At 34.3% G+C, this 24,753-nt stretch overlaps 1 protein-coding gene across 1 annotated transcript in view; it reads left to right on the top strand.

Annotated features, from left to right (window-relative positions):
• Nucleotides 1-3,195: 3,195 nt before the first annotated feature.
• Nucleotides 3,196-24,753, top strand: part of tspan7b (tetraspanin 7b) — a 29,436-nt gene continuing 7,878 nt past the window's right edge. The window contains exon 1 of the mRNA XM_058761396.1: nt 3,196-3,322. Within this exon, the coding sequence (XP_058617379.1) occupies nt 3,242-3,322 (81 nt within the window). The 5' untranslated portion in view covers nt 3,196-3,241. The remainder of the gene's footprint in view (nt 3,323-24,753) is intronic.

The raw sequence follows: 24,753 nt of genomic DNA, 5'->3' as shown, positions 1-24,753 counted from the left end.
CAGTAGAGGGCGATTTTGAGCTTCTGTAGTTCTAGTAAATTACAGGCCCAGTAAAACACTGCAATTAAGTCTGGCTTGTCTAATGCTGAATTTGTGTAGTTATTGACATTGTCAGCCAATAATGTCCTGATATTACCAGCAAGAAGTAAAATACACTTAACCGGTATATCCCAAAACAAAGATGTTTCGATTTCTTGATCTGAAATTGTTTCAAACCACATTTTGAGTGTTTCAAAAGAGTCCATGCTGATATCAAGTTTAATCAAAAATGTGGTCTGGATGACTTTGCTATGGATAAAAAGCCACAATTCACTCCATAAATGTGACATTACTGACACTTTAATATCCTAAAAGACTGTGTATGATGACTGTTTGCTCAAGGTCATAGTTTAAGGTGTGACTGTAATATCTTATAAACTTGTGTGTGTGTTGGCTCCTAGTCTATCAACATTTGACCAGGTGTGTACCGCTATGAGTCAGTTTTATGATGAAGAACAAACATCCAACCACATCGCATAAGGAAAGACTTAAGTACAAAATCCCTTTGCTTTCATTTTGTTGTTAGTGTTTTTGAGAAGAAAAGTCACAATTTTGATACAGCCTGTATAGAAATTATGTAGCCCCACCCCTTTTTGTCTTCTGTCTTCCAGTTGTATTTCCACAGCATAAAGGTAAAGTCATACAAATTTATAAATTAACTGCTTGTTTTAAAATCCTCCCTTTTTAATGACATCTGCTTCGAACATAACAATGCACATGATTTGTTAACTCTAAAATAAGTAAATCCACTTCACCAGCTTCAACAGCGATGCTATAGAGCTACCGCAAAAATGCAAGTTCAAACGCAAATTTTCAGTTCTGAGAAGAAAAGTAAGAGTTTTGAGATGTAAACTCAGGTTTGTGATAAAGTACGTCAGAATTCTGAGTTTATAGCCCCTTTCACACATGCAATTTTTACTGGTAAATTACCAGTAGCCTAAATAAGAGATCATGTGTGAACAGGACCTTTGCAAAAAATACCGGTAAATTCCTTCTGGCAATTTACCGGTATGAGAAGTTGAAACATTAGGCATAGGCCTACCAGTAAATTAGTGGTGATGTGTTCTGTGTGAACGCTGAACATTCGGATGCGGATGACACGTTTCCTCAGCGTTGTTTATGGAAGTTAAAGAAATGTCTAAAGTCCTCTAACACGATTTATCTGGGCCAAAAGAAGCTGCATACATGTGAACGTTTGACACAAAAATGAAAACATAAACAAAAACACTGACCGCGTTTACCCCTCCATGTTTACAAACACAAGATCGCCGTTTAGATATTATAGTTATATAATTATATAAGTTATTTCCGGTTAATGATGTGACAGAATTTACCGGTATTTTGAAACTGGTGTAAATTGCGCTTCACCAGTAAAAATTTGGAACGTTGACGTTGTTGCCTGTGTGTGAGCAGCGCATTTTTGTATTTTCCGGTAAAGTCGTTCCGGTAATTTTACAGCAATTTACTGGTAGCCTATTTCTGTGTGAAAGGGGCTTATATCTTGCATTTCTCAGAATTACAATACACTTTACTCCATGATGGAAACAGCCCGGGCTTCTGTACCATAGATATACATATCTATGTTCCATACACCATGCAGATCTGTTCAAATTGGTGACTCAACACAGTGACCAACAAAGACCAACAGAAATCTGCTTGGTTTAAAAGTGACTTCTGAGTAAGCACTGCTTCGTATAATGGACCTTGTGACCACGCCTTAAGATGCTGTAAATATTTTCATCTATAGACTTATTTATCATATTCAGTGGCGTCAAACACCCTCGACAGCTGCTATTTTACGCCCTGATCATGAGTGCTGTGGGTTCGTTCACTGTGTAGGTTCATTTAGGGTGTTAATAGTGGGGTCACGTCTCATGGTGAGTGAGTGTGAACCGCCTTCACACGCGGCTTGAGCACGAGGTGACAGCTGTGTTGTTGTTGTACTAGCCTCCGTCGGCTTGCTGTAATTGCTGAGAGCTGAATCTCACTCCACTGGCTCCTCGATAGGTTGCAAATTTGGAGTGCCAAATATAGCACGACTGCGTGCTAAAACTGGAGCCGAACTGTGAACTTATTTCACACTAGGGCTGAAGGATCACATGAGGTTTCTACTGAGAGAAAGAGAGGATGGGACCTTGACTTGGGAGTAATAATCTTGTTTAGCCTAACTAAACCAGTATTTTGTGTAATTTCGAATTTTTCTAATCTGAAACTTTTTTTAGCACCATTATAAATGGCGCCCACAATAATCAATACTTTAATATTTTAATTAGGCTAATATTGATTTCTATCTATATATCTATCTATCTATGGATAGACAAATAATAATAAAATATATATATATAATTAAATGCCCTAAAATTTAAATAGCCTACTGTTTTGTTTTATTTTATTGTATAGTCACACATAAAATGTGTCATATAGATTTTTGTGATATAATAAATGTGTACAACTTATCATTAGACAACTAATATAGCCTAGAAAAAAATTACAGCTTTATTAGTTTTCAATGGACCCACAACTTCTGTATTTCATTTTCAATTCATTTTATGTAAAGTCAAGCAAGAACAGACATAAAAATATGAAAAAAAAGATAAATAAATTATTAATCGACTCAATAAACACTTATTTATGACACCAAGGTTTTACATTATGAGAGTTTTATTAGTTTTGAATAGGCTCATACAATTTATGTAATCATTAAAGTCGAGGAAGGACAGAAAGTATAAAAATGTCAATTAAATTAAACAAATGCTAATTATTTAGTGTAAAAAAAAACTTATTTGTAATTTTATTTATGTCAAAGGTTAACTATAATGAGCAAAATTGACATTTTTTTATCCTATAACAATGCTTGCAAACCAAAAAAAAAAGAGGTGAATTTTTTGTAAAAAAAATAAAAGGCAGATTCAATTACATTTTCTACAGTTTTCATTTTTTTCATCACATTTTAACTGACGCAAAGGCACCTGCCTCACCTTTAGCGCAACTGTCGTCACTGTCATGTGATGTCCAGCAGAGGGCGTCGCGTCTCGAGGGCGGGGATTGAAGGTCCCCTCTCTTCCTCTGATTGGCCAGCAGGGAGCCTGACGGAGCGGGGCGGGTCCTTCGCGGGGTATCTCGCCCTCTGATTGGCCACTCGCGTGTAGAGTGACTGGAGCGCAGCGGCGGAGAATCACAGCAGCACAAACCCACTGCGCTCATGGCATCAAGGAGAATGGAGACCAAACCAGTCATAACCTGCCTCAAAACGCTCCTTATCGTCTATTCCTTCGTGTTCTGGGTGAGTGACCCTCATTCATTAGCGTTTTTGCGCGTTTAATGTTTCTGCAGCATGTTATGGAGCATTTCAATTGATTTGTTATCGTAATAAGGCGTTTGTTGCAATATTGCGCCACTGGAAAACAAGTGCATCTCCATCATGGCAGGGCTGGACCCATCTGAGGCCATTAGAAACACGAATATGATTATGTATATCAATGATTCCGATCAAGAATATGATAAACAACGTGCATTTCAAGACAAATGTTGAAAAATATTTAAAAACGCTGGTTTTTGAGACGCAAAATGAGATGTTCATGATGAGGATTATTCATATTTAATTAATGCTAATGTTTAAATAAGGACATTTGCAGAACACTATTCCTGATGAATTGAATATTAATGTCCAAAACTGGACATATACACAACATTCTAAATTGTTAATTGAACGTTAATTTTAAAATATGAGCATATCTTGGACATTATTAATTGTAATTTTAACGTTAATGCCCAAATATGGATATATGCTGAATATGATGGATCATAAATTGAAAGTTAATGTCCAAACATGGACATTTGCTGAATATGATTAACTGAATCTGAATACACAGACATTTAAATTATACAAATACTGACCGTTTCTAGAAATGTAACAGGTTTATTAGGGTTGCAGTGACCTTCATCTCTGTCATATGAAGCAAATCTCTATGTCCTCATCTTTAGTAATGAATGTGATGGTTTCTGTTTGTTGAAAGTCATTTGGATAGTAACGGTGGACTGTGACATGATGACACCGCCCCGGTACCGCTGTAGTATCTTGTGTGTAATGACTGATCCAGCTATCGTTTGGTTTGATTTTGTTTTAGTAGTATTAATAGTGACACTTTATAATATAACTTTCACTATAAGAACATTAGGTAACCTTTCATTCACATTTCTTGCATAGATATGAAGTCCAGTTCTTGTTTCTGCCCCAAAACCACCCATTTAGACAGGAAGAAATGATCTGACTGACATGTGACATGAAGCTTTTCTTGTCAATTAAGGGAGGATTTCATAAATATGTGATGCAACAATTAAAAACCAGCTTTCAAAGATTTTGATGCTACTAACCTGGCAAACTTTGGCAAATCCGATGCACAGATAAGGCTGGGACTAGATACTTTGATTTATAGGCTTATATTTGCATGTATGTTTAATCTGTTCAACGTTATGTAACGTTTGTTAATGACTATAGCTAATGCAAGATATTCTAAAGTGGTCTGCAGCAGTTTTGTAGGCAAAGAAAGGCAGTAGCCTGAATAAGTTATTTGTTAAGAATTAGATAAATATTCCATTTTATCATTAATTATTCAGAAGAAATGGGGGGAAAAGGGCCAAATGTGCCAAGTAATTGAGCACATGTTCTATTCGATGTGATTACTAAGTGATGAATTGCTGTACAATTGACACGATTCATTAAAATCATCTGCAAGCCAATTTGACCTCAGATATCAATTTAAAATCTCATATGATTTTAACTAGAATACGACCAAATATTCAAGAAATGTGAACGCTTAGGAATGATAAAAACCCATAGCGATCTAAATATTTGATGATTAGCCTGTCTGAAGGATTTTTGCAGTGACTGATTATATTGCTTTGATTTTTCTTGATTGAGTCCTTTTTGATATTTTCAGGTGAAGTGTGCATAGATTGCATTATTGTTGGGGCTTCAAATGGCGACTCTCACATAGTCAGACAATAATGATGCATAATGGAAAATTCCAGAAACAAACCTTGAAGCAGCTGTCAAAATCGGCATATTGCACTCTGTGTGTATCTAATTGTTCGTGTTTTGAACTGAAGACTTGTTTTTTCCCAGGAATCTGGGCTTCAGATCTCATGTAGGTCAACACTCTGGGTTTGTGTTAGTAGGTAACCGTCTCCATCACATTTCCTTCTGTGCTCACTGGAGCTTCGGTAATGCAGTGTGGCACAGTCGCCACCAACCAGCGGCTGTTCAGCTCTCTGTCTGTCTGTAATCCCACTCGGCACATTGATCCAGTGCCTGACCCAATTCTAGGCCATTTGGACCGTAACGCAGTGCATTTCTACTGTAGACCTCAGAGTAGACGCCATATTTATTTGACAAAAACAAGACGTCGAGTTCTGCCTCTCATAGCCTCATTTTCATTCACGTTAAAAATGATCTAAAACCTTTAAAATGGTTTAATCAAGCAAACTAATAGGAGTGAATTTGCGAAACAGTATCACAAGTAGTATTTTAGCTCAAACTCACAACTCCCAACTCGTTTAATCTTTGTGTGCTGAAATTGCGTATTTTTATGAAGTAGGCCCAAGTGTCATTTACATTGTATATGTTGAGGTCTGCCTCTCATAGCTTAGTTTTCATAAAATGAAATTAAATGTGATCTAAAATGTATATTCTTACTAAAGTTAAATCTTTAATCAATAAAAAACTCATGGGAAAGTAATTTAGCACTTTCGTAGGAAGTAGCACTTAAGAGTGAACCATTATAAACTGAATTGTGAGTCATTCATAAATAAGACTGTTTACGAACGACTGACAATTCAGTTGATTTCTCGGTTAAAATGCTCTGAAATAGCATATTTTTATTGACTATTTGTCATTTTTCATAATTTATTTTCGATATAATTGCGCAATTTGGATGACGCAGTAATTTTTTGGTTTAAAAGAGACTTTTAATGTACATTTCCTAGTAATAATGACTAAAATATGATCTAAAACATCTATTATGACTAAAGTTTGAACCGTCTGAACCATTTAATCAAGAATCAAGCTCTGTGTATTTAGCATTTTCACAAGTAGTAGCTATTTCTGTGCAAACCATTGTCTCTTTTTTTTTAAAAGAGACCTCCGAATTAAATGCAATGTAATTTTTTTTCAGCATGAAAATGCCTAATTTTCACGCTGTATAATTGCATGATTTAGGAGAGGCAATCATTTTTTGGCACTTTGGATTTTTAAAGAAGCAAATCAGGTGCAATCAAACTTGAAAGCAAATTCTTTAAACAATTTCGCAAGTAGACTTTAAGCACAAACCCTTGTGTCTTATTTACAAATGACTAACAATTGAGTTTATCTCTTCTGTAAATGTGCTGAAATAGTATTTTTTTTTTTATAGCACTAATAGGCTTCCTTATTTTGATGCGATAAAACCGCGCAATTTGGGTAATGCAATATATACCCAGAAACATGTGCATTTAAGCACACTTTGAGTATTAAAACAGACAAATCCTTATCGTTTGGTTGGATGTTTTGGCTGGTTGATTGATTCAATTTTTTTGTTTGTTTACGTTTATCCAAAGCAACTTGTAATCATTTTGTGTTCATTCTTTCAAATAATGTTAAAATGGAATAATTATGCCGTTTAAAAGAACATTTGAAGGTTTCAAGTTTGCAGTTAGCATCACTAAACTGAATTGTGCACTTGCAGAACAGCTAAACACAAATGTTACAAATGAGCTTTGAAACTCACGTTGTGTTGAAACAGCGAGCGAGCGAGGGCGTAATTGAAGCGAGATGTGAAGATAGAGGCAGAAATTAGATAGAGAGCATGTGAGCGACAAATGAAAATGGAGTTGGTGTCGTTTCTCCATCCTCCCATTAGCTGTTCTGGACCTGTTGGGTTCATTCTGTTCGTCTGAACACAGACAGACGGAGCGTCGTGTGTCCTGCTGTCGACCCTCACAAACACATTCACACTCTCTGTTCTCCCAGAGGCAGATGGGAACAGACCAACAGGACTGAGAAAAGACAGGCCGAACATGAGGCAGATGAGACCGGTGCCTGTTGCTCTGAATGAAATAACTAGTGCATTTCACACCCAGCCAGTTTAGATTGTATTTCACATGTTAACATGCTGCTATTTGTGGAGAAGATCTAACACCTTGAGTTAACCAGCCACGACGCAACACGTTTCCAGCATTTCCAACCCTATCCTCACTGGAAGGAAAAATGCTTTAAAGTAACACAGCTAATAATAACATGTTTGATGTTTATGTTACGTTCATGTCATGTCGGAATTAACGTAATTGCTAGTTTCCAGATAGTAAAAAGCAATGATGTCAGACTCATGATTGCAAGTTGCACATTGCATGTTAAAGGTAGTTCTGTCATGACAACTCTCGGAGGGATTGGTATGGTAATGTACATGACAATGTTAATGTATTTGGTCTTGGCGGAAAACTGAGACTTGCTACTGCCAGTGCATCCACAACATGCTGCTGTGAGCATGTAAGAAATACTGCTGCTGCAAATATAACATACTTGAAATAACCCCCTATAGCATACATGAATCACTCTGTAGTAGATCTATACAGGTGGAGCTGGGGAAGGTGAAGGGTTTCTGAAGCATGCTGCGAACTGCTACAACAATCACTAGTCATATATTTGAATGTTGAGCAGAGAGCTCATTGGCTACCAATACAGGAGAGAACCAGCTGTGCCATGTGATAATGATGTCATTCGATCAGATTGAGTTAGACCTATTGGACTGCGCCATCTAGAGTTTCATGCCAGAACTGTGTATTTATTTGGCAAACTCTACATATTCTGTTTGATATGTTGTTTTTTACAGGCAATTCTATGTGGTGTGTTTTCTTAGTGTATTTATTATGTGAAGTTGAAGTGATTTTTATTGTGGGCAGAGCTTGCGATTAATAATAAAATTGAAAACAAGTGGCACAAATTGGTGTGTTGCTCATCACTGTAAACTGTATTTTATGTAGATTTATAGCAAATTAAAACGATTTACAGCAAATTTTATTTTCTACTTTGTGGTGTACACTTAAAAATAAAGGTTCGAAAAGGGTTTTCAAAGCGAAGCCATAAAATAACCTTTTTTTGGTTTCCAAAAGAACCTTTCAGTGAACAGTTCTTAAAAGAACCATTTTTTTTCTTAATGTGAAGAAGCTTTTAATAATCGACAGAATATTTTTTCACTTTAAAGAAGTTTTTGTCCATTTGAAAGGTTTCATGGATGTTAAAGCTTTTTAATGAAATCATTGATAACATTAAAGAACCTTTATTTTTAAGAGTACATGAAGAAACTAACATCCATAGAAGCTTTCCATTGCACAAATAAGTTCTTTATAGTGGAAAAAACGTTCTTCAGATTGTTTTCACTCTTAGAAAAAAAATATTTTATGAACTGTTCATGGTACTTTGGAGAACAAAAAAAGTTCTTCTATGGAGTTGCTTGCTACAAAATCCCTCTTTTGAAACCCTATTTATAGTCAATACAGACATAAAGAAATTATGCTTTATGTACAAAATAGCATATAAACCAGCACCCATTGACAAAAGTTCGTTCTTAATTGTACTTGAATTTGAAACGAAGTAGGCCTATTTTTCATTTCCTGAGTGGACGCTGAATTTTTTTAACGTTTTGTGGCCTCCATTCCTAATGATAACCAGTTAGAATACAATAAAAGAAAGTATTTTTTTTTTTTACATATAGGCCTAATTGTACAAAATAGTTTTCCCCATTACATTTGAGCGTTTGCTTTTCTTATTAATTAGAACTTTTTCTGATCCCTGGTTTGAACACTGATATTATCTAGAGATACAGAAGAAAACCTCAGGTGTCCACATGTTCCCCATAAGAGAAATCTGGATCTCTAGAGCTTAAATTAGCATCAGGATTGCATTACATTCATTCGCTTCATATTTCAATGCAGTTGACATTATTAAAGCTAGGATGTAAGGTAACACCTCATGCCACATTTCCCCTGTACACGTTTGATTGAGAAAAGACCCCGTGATGGTAAGAACACCTCGTTTTTACCGCAAAAAATTGATGAGTTCCCATAGTATGCTAATAATTTCTAATGAATATTCATGATGGTTACATCATTGGCAAGTTTTCTGCAATAAATGTTCTTTATTAAATCACGACATGCTTTTATTGACGAGTCAGTTTGATTGATTGATTGTGTGCGTAATGTTCCCGTAGGTTGTGTCAGCTCGGGATGTGACAGTATGACTTTGCAGAGTGTGTGTGTAACTGATACACACCTAGAATGGCATGTGTCTATGTGTGATCCCAGAGTTCCCGGCATCTTAAAATAGCTAGCCTAGGACACATCACAACGAGCGACGGGAATCCTGTTCTCACTAAACTCTCTCTGGCAGTTGAGGGAAATGAGGGATTTTTTTGCTGAGAAAAGTAACTGAAATGTTGAAGAAAAAGCTATACTGTATGATAAATATATACCAAAATAATAAGTTACTGTGTAAAATATGATTGCATTGTCAGTCATTATGAACTTACAAAAATGTGTTTAGCAAACGTTTGCAATGTGTTAATCACAGTAAGTTACCCTACACCTGCAAAACGTTGGCATTGCCATTGTGTTTTCTATGGAGGTGGAAAATGAAAACAAATAAAACCTGTTTACCAAGCATTTGAGGAGTGTAAAGTTTCTTTGGGTATTTCATGAAACTTAACACCCCTCAAATGTTTTTGCGCTCGTTAATGTTATTTTGTGGCGTAATTTAATGGACAGGACTAGTCAAATGTAATTGGGTCCAACTATCTTGTCACCCTTAAGTTAGATGCGTTTATATTGTCAGAAAGGAAATTATACTGTTGATATGGAATACAAGTAATTAAAGGGTGCTACTGGACCTATTTGGCCAACAAGTAATAAATGGTGCCATTCGGAGATTCATGGGTCGCTCTTCTCTTATGTTATTTTGCTCTTAGCCAGTGTTATTAGCACTGACAGTCCTGTTCATTACAAGCAGACAATTAAGGGCTCATCTGGTCCGGTTTTCCCAGTAGTGTTTGGTGTTATGGAAATGAGTGTCGAGCCACCACAGTGATATATTCTGTGTTTTTGTGTGTGGAGGCATTGATGCTTGGCGCCGATGCTGTTTGTTTCTCCTTAAGCTTGTTAATATTTTGTCTTGTGTATTCTTTTTAGTGTTATTGTTCCCTTTGGAGGGCAGAGGTGGAGTGATCAAACAGAGATTTATTCAGATAGAACTTCACCATCAAATCTGAAGGAACCGAGAAACATTTAATCTCTCATATTGTACACAAATTAAGTCATGTTTTAACTGTTTTCTTGCTGAAAATGTACTCACCCTCAAGCCATACAAGATTTAGGCTAGATGAGTTTTTCTTCTTCAGAACAGATTTGGAGAAATGTAGCATTACATCACTTGCTCACCAATGGATCCATTGAAGTGAATGGGTGCCGTCAGAATGAGAGTCCAAACAGCTGATAAAAACATCACATAAGTAGTCCACAAGTAATCCACACCACTCTAGTCCATCAATTAACAAATTATAAAGTAAAAAGCTTTGTGCGTTTGTAAGAAACAAATCTATCATTAAGGCGTTTTAACTTTAAAGCGTCGCTTCTAGCCAAAATACGACTTCGTAATCCATAATAGTGCCACCTCCAGTGAAAAAGTCCATCTCCATGTCCTCTTGTCCTCTCCACCGACATTTTTTGGACTGTTTTTGCTTGTGATCTGTGCATATTTCTCTCCTTAGTCAGAAGAGATTACTTTTTCACTGGAGAAAGCAATATTTTAGACTCATATTTTAGCTAGAAGCAACGGTTTGAAGTTAAAAAACGTCTTACAAACACGTTAACTGATTGACTGGAGTGGTGTGGATTATTGTGATGTTTTTATCAGCTGTTTTGACTCTCATTCTGACGGCACCCATTCACTGCAGAGGATCCATTGGTGAGCGAGTGATGTAATGCTACATTTCTCCAAATCTGTTCTGATGAAGAAACAAACCCCTCTATATCTTAGATAGCCTGAGGGTGAGTAAATTTTCAGCAATTTTTCATTTTTGGGTGAACTTTTCCTTTAAGAATCCTTTAGTGATAGAACTCATCCAGTTAAATCTTCACAGCTCTGTAGTCCTTCTTTAGATGACTGTGTTGGTACTATCCTGCCCTGAATCCTATTAAAGGAAGCTTATGAAGGCACTCATGACTCTCAGCTGACGAGGTGCTTAATCATGATACCTGCTTGACGTGAGGAGCATCAGAGATGTGTTTGTGTCAATGCAAAACCTGAATACACCATATTTCTCTAATATTAACAATGAAAAAATCTCAAATCCCAAAATGTTCAGTGTATTCCCTGTGTCTTTCTGACTCTAGTTTGGTAAACATTAGAACAGAAACACTTTTTTCCCACTGGGATTGCCTTTCCCAGGAAACATGATCTTTACCTTTTATTATCTGCATCAAAAAGCCATTGTGGTTTTGTAAACAGGAAGAGAACAAAAGCTAAAGGAGTGTCTGATTAATGCAGTAATAAACAGCAGGACCCATCAGAAAATGGAAATGAATTTTAACTGATTGGTTCTGAGTGACTTTGTTGGCAGGGAAATCTGATTAAAGATCGCAAAGGCCAAATATTCCTCAATGTGTGCAATGCATTCATATGTTGATTTTGAACCGTGATTCATCTGCAATTCTGAAAAGTGTGAGTGTCCTACTGTGACATCCCGTTTGTGCGTGTGTCAGGGGTTTGGCACTGTGTTTGGTATGAGAGCTTTTTTAGGTTAATCCTTGTCTGGATGTCTGAATTATATTGTCTGATTGCATGTGTGAATGAATGGGAAATCATAACTGTTAAATGTTGCTTAGTTAGTTACAGCAGATAAAAAGCCAATTGATGATAAATTATAATGTAGGTAATAAAACTTTTTTTTTTTTTTTTTTTTTATAAATGTTTTGAATTGTGTTACCAATTGTCTTTGACATGTTAAACTGTGAAGTCCCAATTGAACACTTTGAAAAGTCTCTCACGTTTGCATTCCTGGAATATTCCCAATTAGTTTCTGGCTGTGGAATTTAAAGGTGACTGGAATTCCTGTTTTTAGGTCCTGGAATGACACTGTTTTACACAGGCCTGCTAATGAAAGAGATGCTATTATTAGCCGCTAGCTTGAGACGTGGTGCAAAATTCTTGTGTTTGCTTTGTTCTGACATGGCGATTAGCAGCTTTACGTTCATGGGGAAAGGTATGCCAAGTGATTGTGCTAGCAGCACGTAGCACAGGTTTCATTTTTTGTACAGAAATAAGTTTTAACTTTCAAATGATTCATTTTAAATTAGCTGCTGTTTTGTATAACTAAGCATACTGGGAACACCTGAGTTGCAGACTAGCAGTTAGCATGCATGTTGTCACACTAAGCCAATGAGAAACAAACGTGACACTATCCTCATCCTGCAGTGCTAGCCTGTAAAAAACACAATGCTAGTGTGTTATGGATGCCTCTCAGAGCTATATGCTAGTGCTAAGATCTACTAAATGGTTTTCAGTACATTGCTAAGCAGGTGCTCAAGTGTTTTTGATGGCTGCTGAGTGGTTGCTTACTGATCAAAGCCAGAAAGAGGCCAACTAATTCAGTTGTTTTTGTTTCAAGTGTGAACTGAAGGCTTTTGCTAATTACAGATTCCTCTTGTGAAAATTAAGTTCACTTTAGTATAAGCACTTAAGCACTTTTATGGAAATAGGCTAATACACTTTAAAAGAATGTCTAAATGCAGACTCAGTTTGTATTATCTGTTATTTGCAATTATTAGAATTTTAGCATGCTTTTTTGACATACTTAAGTTAATTTTTGTTCATAATTTCATAATTCTATTGTCTGAAATAAGGTTGAAGTGTACTTAAGTACTATAAAGGCACAGTCATTAAAGTATACTCGGTTACACTTTATTTTAAGGTGTCCTTGTTACAGTGTAATTAAACATTTAAGTACCGAGTAATATTAATTAACTACATGTACTTACGATATGGTTAGGGTTAGAATTAGGGTTTGGTTTAGGGTTTCTTGCATGTAATTATGCATAATTTATTGTTATTATAATAGTAAGTACATGTAACAAGTGTTACAAGGACACCTTAAAGTGTTACCATATACTCTTCTTAAAGTACACTTAAGTGCCTTTTTATTGCATAAATGCTATATGATCTACAAGTACATTTAAAAAAAATATATATTCTTTTATGATTTGAAATGCACTACAATTGCACATTCAATACAGTCAAGCATACTTATTTTTTTCACAAGGTTTATCTTGTTTTAAGGACATTTAGATACATTTTTCTTTGTTGCTAGTGCTGATTTGTTTTGTGGAAAAGTACATTTCAGCATACAAAGTACTAAGTATGGAAATATACTTTAAAAAATATATACTTAAGTGCAAACTGAATGTTTTTGGTCACTGAATTGCGTGTTATTTGCAATTTACATTAAATTTAACCTACTTAAGTCTTTATTCAGAATTTCATATAGCTATCGTCTTTGGTTAAAAGTGAACTACCGAATGTAGTGACAGTATACTTAAGTATGTACTTAAATCTGTACTAAAATGAATACTTAAGTGTGTTTTTAAGAGCGTACCTAAGTGTTTTAATAAACAAGTTCTTACAGTATACTATTTTTAAGAACACTTAAGTGGCCTTTTTTCTATAGTACTGTAGTATCCACAAGTAAAAAAAAAATACTATTAAGATTTGACGTACACTGCAAGTGCAATACAATTAAGCACAGTTCTTCACAAAGGTTATCTTGTTTTAAAAACATAGCCTATATATTTTTTTAACCTCAAAAACAACCAAAAATATTAAGAAACTACATTTTACAGTGTGTTCATAGCACAACAAATTTATGTAGCGAAGTTTGTTACTTAGAGTTGTTAGTGTTAATGAGATGCTGACTAAAATAGATGGCTCCCCCATTAGCATTAGCGTTCTCATTTCCCGCTCTGTTAAACACAGATGCACTCTAGTTGAAGGCCAAAATTCACTGTCTTTTATTTCGAAAAGAGCTATTCGTCTCTGTCTGTTTTTGCTTTAATTTGATCCGTTTTATCTATCCACATATCCGTCCTTCGTTTCCTGCTAACCGCCAAATGCACAGTCAATTTAGCCTTGGACAGATCGCTCTGATTTAAGCCGCCGCCGGCCTCCATTTCCCTGTCAGTTGACTCTCTGAATAATGAGATGGACCTTTCGGTGTCATAGAGACGCTGACTCTCGCCAGCCGTTTTCCGCCGACTCTGATCTAACATTTCTTGGAAGCGGTGCAGGAGAGAATGAGGCTGAAAGGCCAGCGCCTCTGACAGCTGTAGATGGCCATTAAACGTGCGGCGGCCCGTTTAACCGACCCTCTCAGAACAAACAGCACTTATCGACGAGCCGCACTGGATCATGAAGATGTACGGCGCTCTAATGGCCGAGAGAGAGAAAGAGCAGTGGAGTGGAAGACGAGGGAAAATTACCGGCTCAGTCTGAGCTGACACAATTCAGGACTGCGTATGACAACACCCTTAGGAAGAAGGGAAGAAAACAAGCAGGATTTTGTTTGACTATTTTACGATCTTTTGGGGTTTAAAATTGAGCACCGCACTGTTTCTCATGCACTGGAAAGATGTGAAACTGTACTATATAGGGAAGGTGAGCACAAATTAGTGACTTTTATCTAGGCCTACTGTGCATTGTGAATGAAAGGAGATTTCAAACCGGGGCCTGCAAGGGGTTCACAAAATAAAAAATTTTGTATTGTTATTTAATATTAAGGGATTTCAGACATGTGGCCACAAGGGCTTTACAGAAATTGAATTCTTTTTAGGTTTTGTTGTTATTTAATAACAGGTTTTCAAACAGGGTGGCACAGGTGGTTCACAATTATTTCTTATTTTTTTATTTATTTTATGAAAGGGGTTTTCAAAAAGGAGGTGGCAACAAAATTTTTTATTGTTATCTAATAAAATGTTTTATTAAAAAGGGATTCACAAAAATTGTAAAAAAAAAAAAGTAATGAAAGGGGTTAGAGCTGCACGATTAATCGTTAAAAGATCGCGATCTCAATTCAAACACCCACGCAATCCGATTTCTAAATGACAACGATGCATGCCCATAAGTGATTAAAAAATAACAATTACATTTATTCATTTAGCAGATGTTTTATCCAGATTGACTTACAAATGAGCAGTAAAACGTGTTTAAATCATAAAATTCATCACAATTTCTATTCTGACAGTCCTACTTTTTAACAATAATAATAAAAAAAATTTAAGACCTAATCATTATAATCAATAGTAGCTAAAAAATTTTAATTAAAAGTACATATATATGAAGTTACAATATTTTAAATGTTAAACAGCAACAACATTTTAATGATTATAATCATTTGTATTAGTTTCGTTAATTAGTTATACATTTAGATATATATTTTTATATAAAAAAACAAAATAACAGTTAAGACACTGCTGATGAACGCTTTAATGTGGCAAAGATGACAATCTTTCCTCATAGATGGAAGTCATACAGGAAGTGTCTGACTGCGAGCTCTGTTGTTCTGGGGTCTCTCTGTGTTTGTTGTCCTGGGCCCCCCGTGTGACCAGATGCTTTTCCCAGCTTGACCGTATGAGAGAAAGTGCCACAGCAGCAAACTGTGACGCGACACGCTGTGTCCCGTGAGAACAGAAAGAGTGTGTGTGTGTGTGTGTCAAAATAAAGGACTAGCGTGATTGTGGTGTCACCTGTTGTTTGGTGTGTGTGCCGTTCATGTGTCAAACTCTCACAGCCTGTTGATAGCAGAAAGAAAAGCATTGTGTATCAGACAGACATCTAGGAGTCAGAGAGGAAGGTGTCTGCAGTGCTTCACACAATATTTACTGTAACTTACATTGCGAGATAAGAACGGCATAACGAAAACATCAACACGGCGTGCTTTTGAAATAGTTTTTGGACAGCTCTGATATGAATGTTGTTATTTGCATTTCATTTATTTAGCTAGTTACGGTCTTGTTTTTATTTATTTATTCATGTATGTATGTAGGGGTGTGCGATATGCCGGTAGACACGATTAATCAGTGGAAATTTGTAAACCGGTAGAGATTTTGGCCTATCGTCTCTATTGCGGTTACATGCTCACGTGACATTGCTGTGCCTCGTGGTCACGTAAACATATCAAGTTTTTTAAGCCATTGAAATACAATCAGCTGGGAAAGAACTCATTTTGCTATAGGCACGCGCTGTCTGAGAAACCTGCACACGTGAAGACGGTGCTTATAGAGCGTGGAAGTACTGAACAAAGTTACTGTATTTTTGCTGCTTAACCGACCTTGAACAGTTAAATATACACTTGTATGTGTCAAAATGCCCATCTTTGGATGTATCCTCGTAAACACAGTAATTTAGGTCTTAAGTGAAAACAAACAGCTGAGAAAGAAAACACTTGTAACGGTATATTTGATCTGGGCAGCTCTTAAAGTGACAGCAGTCTAATATTCCTGCTGTCTGTCATTCATGTTAATCAAACAACAAAACAGAGAAAATCTCTGACTGCTTTTGACTTAATCACATTTGTAACTTTAATACGAAGAAATATATATTTAATTTACACAATGAAGAATATGCAGTGTTTTTATACATTTGATTACTTGATACAAAGTCACATTTCTTATTTATTTGTTCTACTGTAGTTTTTTTGTCACATTGCTTGCAGTTAGGCTAGTTTCATATTTAATCACTGACTGTTTACTTGTCTTCAGTGAACTTGAGTTTTTTTCTTTTTTTAATTTAGGCTACTACTATTTTTGTGATATTGACACTGGTGACAAGAATTATGAAACTTCTGTGTAATATTCTGTTATAAAATTACTCGGGATATCCAAAAGTCATATCCAAAATCTTTGTTCCTTTTTTTTTATAACCCCTGAAATAATCTACTTATTTACCAAAACTGTAAAAGACTATATTACATCAATTGTGCGTCACATAATTAATAAGCTCTACCTCCGTAATTCCCTGCCACTTTTTAAAAGTTAAAACATTAAACACAAAAACATGAGTCCAATTAAAAAAAAAAGGAAACACATTTATTAATGAGAAATGAGATATTGGTTAAATGATGACGGGCCTCACAGGAGCCCGACGTGAACGTCTGTTTGTTTTGGCATTGACGAGTGGATTGAGATTACAGCAGGTTTTGGGATTCCTGTTGCCATGGATACAGATTCCTCCTACAGCTGGACGACAGTGGAGAACATTTGTTGTGCTCAACAGTCTCCGAGTTGAAACATGGTGAAAAGTACAGCACTGTTAGTGCCTGCTGGCTTTAGTTGACTGTGGCTGTTTGTGGGAACGTCATGCAGTGATAACATCACATGATCGGGTGACAGTATGAATGACGGTATGTTTTTAATACTCTTAGTGGATTATGAGACTTCTAGATGTGTTTTGTTTATGAAACGGACTGATGGGGTTTGGAAAGTCTTATGTAAGATGAAGGCAAATCTGATATTTTGATTGCACTGATTTGGAAATGATGATTATATGAAGTTTTGGGGTCAACAATGGTTTTAAAAATTCAGTTATTTTGACAATAGTGTGTAGAAAAAAGATACACTGTCATCTTAATAGAAAAAAGAAATGAAAGCAAAAATGAAGTAAAATATGATATTATTGTAATTACTAATTATAATTAGTTTTTACTTTTTAAAAATATTTTTTTGTATTGTATTATATTACATTATTGAATTTTATAAACATATATTATAATTTTTGTAAGTAGTGGTCGACCAATATTGGCTTTTTGTCATAAAAAAAAAAAAATATATATATATATATATGTATATGTGTGTGTGTGTGTACAAATTTTTTATAATAATATTAACAGTTTATATATATATATAATATAAAAATATATATTTTCTATTTACGATTATGTACTGCTTTTAACCCTTTTTTAAACCCTTAAACTACTTATTTATCAAAACTGTAAAAGATTGTATTGCATTATTTCTGAATAACCTAATTAATATTTATAAGCTTAGTCTTTGCCATTTTGTGACACAACAATAAATAGTTTTAACGGTTTGTGGTTAGTAATTTTAATGTTTTATTTTATTTCATTTTATTTAAACCTTTTTTACACCATTTTGATCCCATTAAAAAAAACTGACATTTTACTGTTATTATTTATTTTATTATTAAAAACCCTGATATTTCTTCATATATGTGAGCACTAGGTTCACTTCATATCAAACCACAGATGTGATATTAAGCAGGAGATTTTGAATGCAGAGCCCGTAATTGTTCTGGTGCTGCAGTAACTCTCTCTCTCTCTCACACACACACACACACACACACTTGTTCCTTTGAGCAGATTCAAGGCCACAGAACAACAGCGGCTTTGATCAGGAATTTGAAATGCAAAGAGCAGGATGGCTTTTCTCCTGCGCTCTCTTGCGTCCCTTTTTCATCATAGCGTCTCTCTGTGTCCCATTCTCTCTCTCGCGCTCACTCCAGACACACAGAGAAATGGAGAACAGTCACTTCCTGTCTGGAGCAGCATCTCCGTCTCTCTGATTTAATTAGCTTGATGGGTAAAATGTTGTGAACATGCGTCAGTTGGTCTGAGGTGTTGATGCGTTTTCTTCTCTCCTAAGGTTCGTTTCCATGCAATTTAAATCCAGTGTGACGTAAAAATGAACATTTATTTCCTAGTTCAATTAATAAGCAGATATTTGGCCATTTTAACCTGCTAATTAATAGAAATGTGTGCATTTGTATGAGTAGACTGTGGTGAGAATGCTATTTTGCATAACTTTCATTTCAGGCTTCAAGCTTAGTCTTAATGTAAAGGGGTTAAACTACAGTAGAGTTACTTGGGGGAAAAATACTAAAATAAGTTTCAAGATAACGTATAAGCTATTTCACCTTTTAAATATCAGATGATAGTGAATAAATGTTTTTGTGTAGTTTATTTAACAAAAACAAAACAATAGCTATGTTTCCATTCAAGGTTGTCAATTTAATTTAAGGAAAATGTAAAAGTTTTGTATGTTGCTTGGTTTTTTGTTGTTTGTAACTACATATAAAACTTAGTACTACTAATATAAAAAAAAAGAATATAATTCTTTTTTTTGTTGCGTATTGATTTTTGTTCATATAAAAATTCTACAAAATTAGTATAATACTTTTTTATTATTTAATTTTTTTAAACTTTTGTATTGTTTTTTTCATATAAAAAAATAATAATATTCAAGAAAGAATGAATATAACACTTTATAAAAATAAAATAAAAATAGACTATAATAATTTTTTTGTATATTGTTTAAAAAATTTAATAGACTATTTAATTTTTCTAATATATTTCTTTGGTTTTGTTCTTATCAAATTAAAATAATATAATCAATACAACATAACTTTCATTTTTTATTTGTTTGGTTTTTGTTTATATATATATATACATTGTTGTTGAACAGTATATTGTTTGTTTTCGTTGTTCATATCAAAATAAAAAATATTCAAGAAAGAAATAATATAACACTTTATTAAAACTAAAATAGAACACAATACTTTATTTTTGTATTTTTGGTTTGGTTGGTCATTTAAATTAAAATATAATCAATACAACATATAACTTTCTTTTTTGTTTGTTTGGTTTTGTTTGAATAAAAAGTAATTAAAAAAATAAGATTAAATAGAATATAGTCCTTCATTTTTGTTGTATCATTTTTATATATTTTTAAGAATATAACACTTTACATATTTTTTTAATTGTTCATCTAAAACAATTGTTTTTTGTTGTTCATCTAAAATAAATAAAAAGAATATTCAAGAAAAAGAATATAACATTCAAGTAAACAGGCAAAAGAGTAAAAATTTAAGTTGTTGGCTCTTTATACTTTATAGAGCATATATTATAATGCAATTTTCTGTTTATTTTCTTATTTACTTTTTTGAGTAAATAAATAAATAAATTTGAGTAAATTTTCTTCTCTTTTTTTTTTTTTCGGGTGTTTTCATTCTTGTAATTTTTTGCATGTATAATTACTGTAAATTTATGCCATGGTAGCAAGAATGGTAAGAATGGTTAAAATGGACTAAAAACTACAACACATTACTGTAAACGCTACATAAACATAAAAATGGACTCCATTTGCTGATTTATGCCAGCCGTTGCTCTTTGATTCTTAATATTTGCCGAAAAACGCATATTTGAGAACTCCACAGGAAAGCATAGAATTTACATGTCACTATGGAAACGTTGCCATGGCACCCGCCTCTTCTGCTGTCATGGAGCGTTTTCCTCGATGACGAGAGCTCTAATAGATTTCTTCTCTTTTTTTATTTACGCTCTAAATTGTCTGTAACTCGAGGCACTGCTGACATATCAAAGACGAACGCCGCCGAGCCGCATCAATTTGAGATTCATTTGAAGAAATGAACGCTTCACGTTGCGTTAGCAGACAAATGCGAGTGTCAGGGGATAGAAAGCGTCTCGTTCAGAAACGTGTGGCTGAGATCCTGTTTAATATCGGCTCTTTGTGGGTAAAATGAAAAAGCAATGACTGGATCACAGAGCTACTCCAAGTCCAATCTCTATCGCTCTGAGGCGCTCGCAACACCAAGGTCATGGGTTTGATTTCCAGGGAATACATGAACTGATAAAACCTCTGAAAGAAAGTGCATTAGTAGTTTTGAAAGTTTAGTGATCTCACAGGTTTTCTTGGGTAACAGGGTTTTATGCATCTTTATTTAACAGACAGAGAGCGAGAGAGGATGACAGACGTACTGATGAATAATTTATATTCTTTTGCTCAATAAAACATTTTCTTCTGCCAGCCTTCACACAGAAAACATAAGTTCCGCTCTTCGGGGTAGTTTTGCGTCATGATGTATGCATAGCGGATGGCTGGTCATTGCTTTCGCTTTCTTTCTGTTTTTTTTAATTGTTGCGTTGTCTCAGGCGTTCCTATAACATCCGTGTGAATCTCACAAAATGGCTCATATTTCATCCTAAAAACTCAAAAGAACGCTATGAAAAGTTGTGTAATAAATTATATTTTATGTAAAGAAAATGAAGCCTATTTTAGGGCAGTATTTTTTTAAAGATAATTAGAATGATATTTTTATTTTACATTATGGTAATGATGGTATTTATTTATTTGCATTATGTAAATAGCATGATATTTTTGTTGCATTATGGTAATGGTATTTATTTGCGTTATGGTAATTAAAATTGTGTTTTACATTTTATATTTTTTTTTTTTTTTGCATTATGATTTTTAGTTTTTTATTGTTGTAATGACATTTATTTATTTATTTTCATTATGTAAATAGCATGATATTTTTGTTGCATTATCGTAATGGTATTTATTTGCGTTATGGTAATTAAAATTGTGTTTTACATTTTATATTTTTTTTTTTTTTTTTTTTTTTTGCATTATGATTTTTAGTTTTTTTTATTGTTGTAATGACATTTATTTATTTATTTGCCATATTGTAATTGGAAAGATTTTGTTTTATTTTTGCATTATATTATAATTATGATATTTAATTATTTTTATTTTTATTTTTTTTACATTGTGATAATGATGGTATTTATTCATTTATTTATTCACGTTATGGTACTTAGAATTTTTTGCATTATGATATGATACTTATTTACTAATTTGTGTTATGAAAATTACAATTAAATTTTATTACATTTTGGTAATGATGGTATTTTGGTAGTTATAATGATTATTTGTGTTATGGTAATCAGAATGAGAATTGTATTTAAATGATCGAGTGAGAATACTAAGAATGACAAAAAACAAAAAGGCAGAAATTATTATGCAGTTTATTTTTTTAATATGTTAAAAAAAGTGACCCGGATTCCCCCATCTACAGCTTTAAAATAAAAGACAGTACAGCTCTCTGTCAAAGATGAACGTTAATGGCCCTTTCTGTCTCCTCGTATCTTCTTTCTCAAGGGTTTTTAAAGTTCTTCGCACTTTACGCTTTAGTTCCTGAAAGTTAAGAGTTGTTTCCTCCTCTCTCTCGGATCCCTGATGAGTCACACCATCTGTGCACTTTCTTCTTCTCTCTCCTTCTCTCTGTCTCAGTGTGAGATGGAAACGGGACGTTGTGTCCTCTATGCGGTGGTGGACATGGTCTGAATGACAACATCGTGCTACCATTGAGCTTAGGATGGATACAACTTTTTCTCAAATCCTAGTGCACTGTCTTCCTGGATACCATTTAAAGTTAACGTATCGCCTTGTTAGCTTATCAACATGCTAACGACAAAAAGTTCTAAGACGATACAATTGTAATGTCAAATTTTAATACCATAGTACTATATATTGATTTGTGGTATTAGCATGGTATATATTCCAAAAAAACATGGCATTACTATGGTAATGTCAGACAAGTTATTTCAAATTATTTGTCAATACTAGTGTGTGTTTTATTTTTTGTTGCTAATTGGAGTATTGCGTCATTCACTTACAAATAATTCCAAAAATTACCATTGTACATGTCCAGCATTTCCATGGTGCTTTTTGGTACTTTCGACAACATATTAACATAAAAAAATACTGTTGTGATACCGTAGCTATCAGATTTTAACATCATAGTCCTTTGAAAATTTTTTGGACATGGTAACATTGTAAAACTATGTATTTACCATGCTAATATCACATATATATGTGATATTAAAAATGAAATTAAAAAATGTATCATTTTAGAAATTAAAAATGTATCATTTTAGCCAAAATTTGTGTATTTTACTGTTTTTAAAAAAAAAAATGTTATGCCTGTTGAAGAATCATGTTGTTAGCAACATGCTAATGACAAAAAGTACCATGGCAGTATTTAACATAATATTGGTGTTTTATGCGTACTTTATTTACTAGGGATGGGACGATACACCTACCTCCCGATTCAGTACTATCACGATACTTGGGTGCCGATACGATATGTATTGCGATTTCGAATTTCGATTCTACAAGTATTGCAATTCTATATTACTGTGTGTTGTTTTTTTGTTTTTAACTCTAGACCATGGGAAAAAGTTGAATGATACACTTAATATACAGACTGTCACAATTTAAAAGAAACACACATCTTAGCAGTCACTATTGCGATTCGATATTACAATTTATTGTGATTTTTGTTTGCTTATTAAAGACTTGACAATGGAAAATAGTTGATTATACCCTTAAAAGAGACTGTATATGATGAGTCATATTAACAAAAACAATGCATCTTTCTAAACTTTTATTTCAGAAGAATACACATACACAGTGTATGTTTAAAGTACCTTGAACCATGAAACTTTCAAGTACCAAAACCCTGAACTTGCACATGAATATAATAGTCAAATGTTCAACAAAGAGTAGAAAAAATACTTTCTGAAATAAAATAAAGTCTTATGTTATTTTGCATACCGTTTTAGTCATGTTTTCCCGGCAGTTGGGATTCAAAACGTGAAGGTGCAGAAATAATTCTGGAAGAAGTTTGATCCTCTGCCTCCGTCATGGTTTTGCTTTCTCGCGCCGGCTTTAAACGTATATGACGTCATCTAATGCAGCGGCACAGCGCACGTAGAACGATTGTTGTATGACATCAAAACACCGAGAACAGACGGCTCCGCATGCTTTCGAATCGCTCTCGCGGTTCTTTGATGTTATACGCTGATAGTCTGCACGGTGCATCTCCAAGTCGAACACACCGATACATTTCGCCCTCTGTTGGAATTACAAAGCGTTAACTTCTCCCCTCCAAATAATTAAATAAAAAATCGATTCTGAGGTAAACCAATTGATTTTTAAATCGTTTTAAAAAGAATCGCGATAATTAGGTGAATCGATTTTTTTTTTTCTCCCACCACTATTTACTATGTATATTTTTGTTAAAGTATTGTTGTTGCAGTGTTAGTGACACAAAAGTGCTGTGTAGTATTTAACATTTAACATTTGTGCATTTATGTATATTTTGCTGTATTTTGTGCTCATTCAAGTTTCGTTTCACTGTTAGCTTAGCAACATGCTAATGACAAAGTGTTGCAACATTTAGCATGTTTTACACATTTGTGTCTTACGTATATTTTGCGATACATTTTGTTAATTTGAATTCTGTTGTACTGTTAGCTTAGTAACGTTAAACTAATGACAAAAAGTATACGAGTACTGTGTAAATTTTGCGTTAATTTGTGAGTCATTGTTTTGTACAAGATTTCGAACTGTTAGCTTAGCAACATGCTAACATCAAACACTAACTGCGTCCGAAATTATGCAGTATACACTATGTACTTATGCACTATGTACTCAACCATGTAGTGCATGAATTTTATAAGGTTATTTTGTCAATAATAGGAGTCTGATAGCCCCTCCTCTTCGCGACTTAATTAAAGCTGCGACAGTTGAATGCATGAAGTATCCAAAATTCCACACTTCATTTTTTCCCCCGGTTATTTAAGTGCATTGTCTGGGTATTTTAAGTGCACTTTTTTTTCTTTTTGGAATTTTCAGTGTGAACACACTATTCACACTATACTAGAACATGTCAATAGTGCATAAGTATGCGACGCTCCTACAATTTGGAAACACTATATGATGTTGCATAAGGTTTCTTTTTAGTTAGTATGCTGCCTTAAA

Source organism: Onychostoma macrolepis, chromosome 22, assembly GCF_012432095.1.
Source record: "Onychostoma macrolepis isolate SWU-2019 chromosome 22, ASM1243209v1, whole genome shotgun sequence".
Taxonomy (NCBI): domain Eukaryota; kingdom Metazoa; phylum Chordata; class Actinopteri; order Cypriniformes; family Cyprinidae; genus Onychostoma; species Onychostoma macrolepis.
The sequence above is the reverse complement of the archived record's forward strand: the minus strand, read 5'-3'. Positions and strand labels throughout refer to the sequence as shown.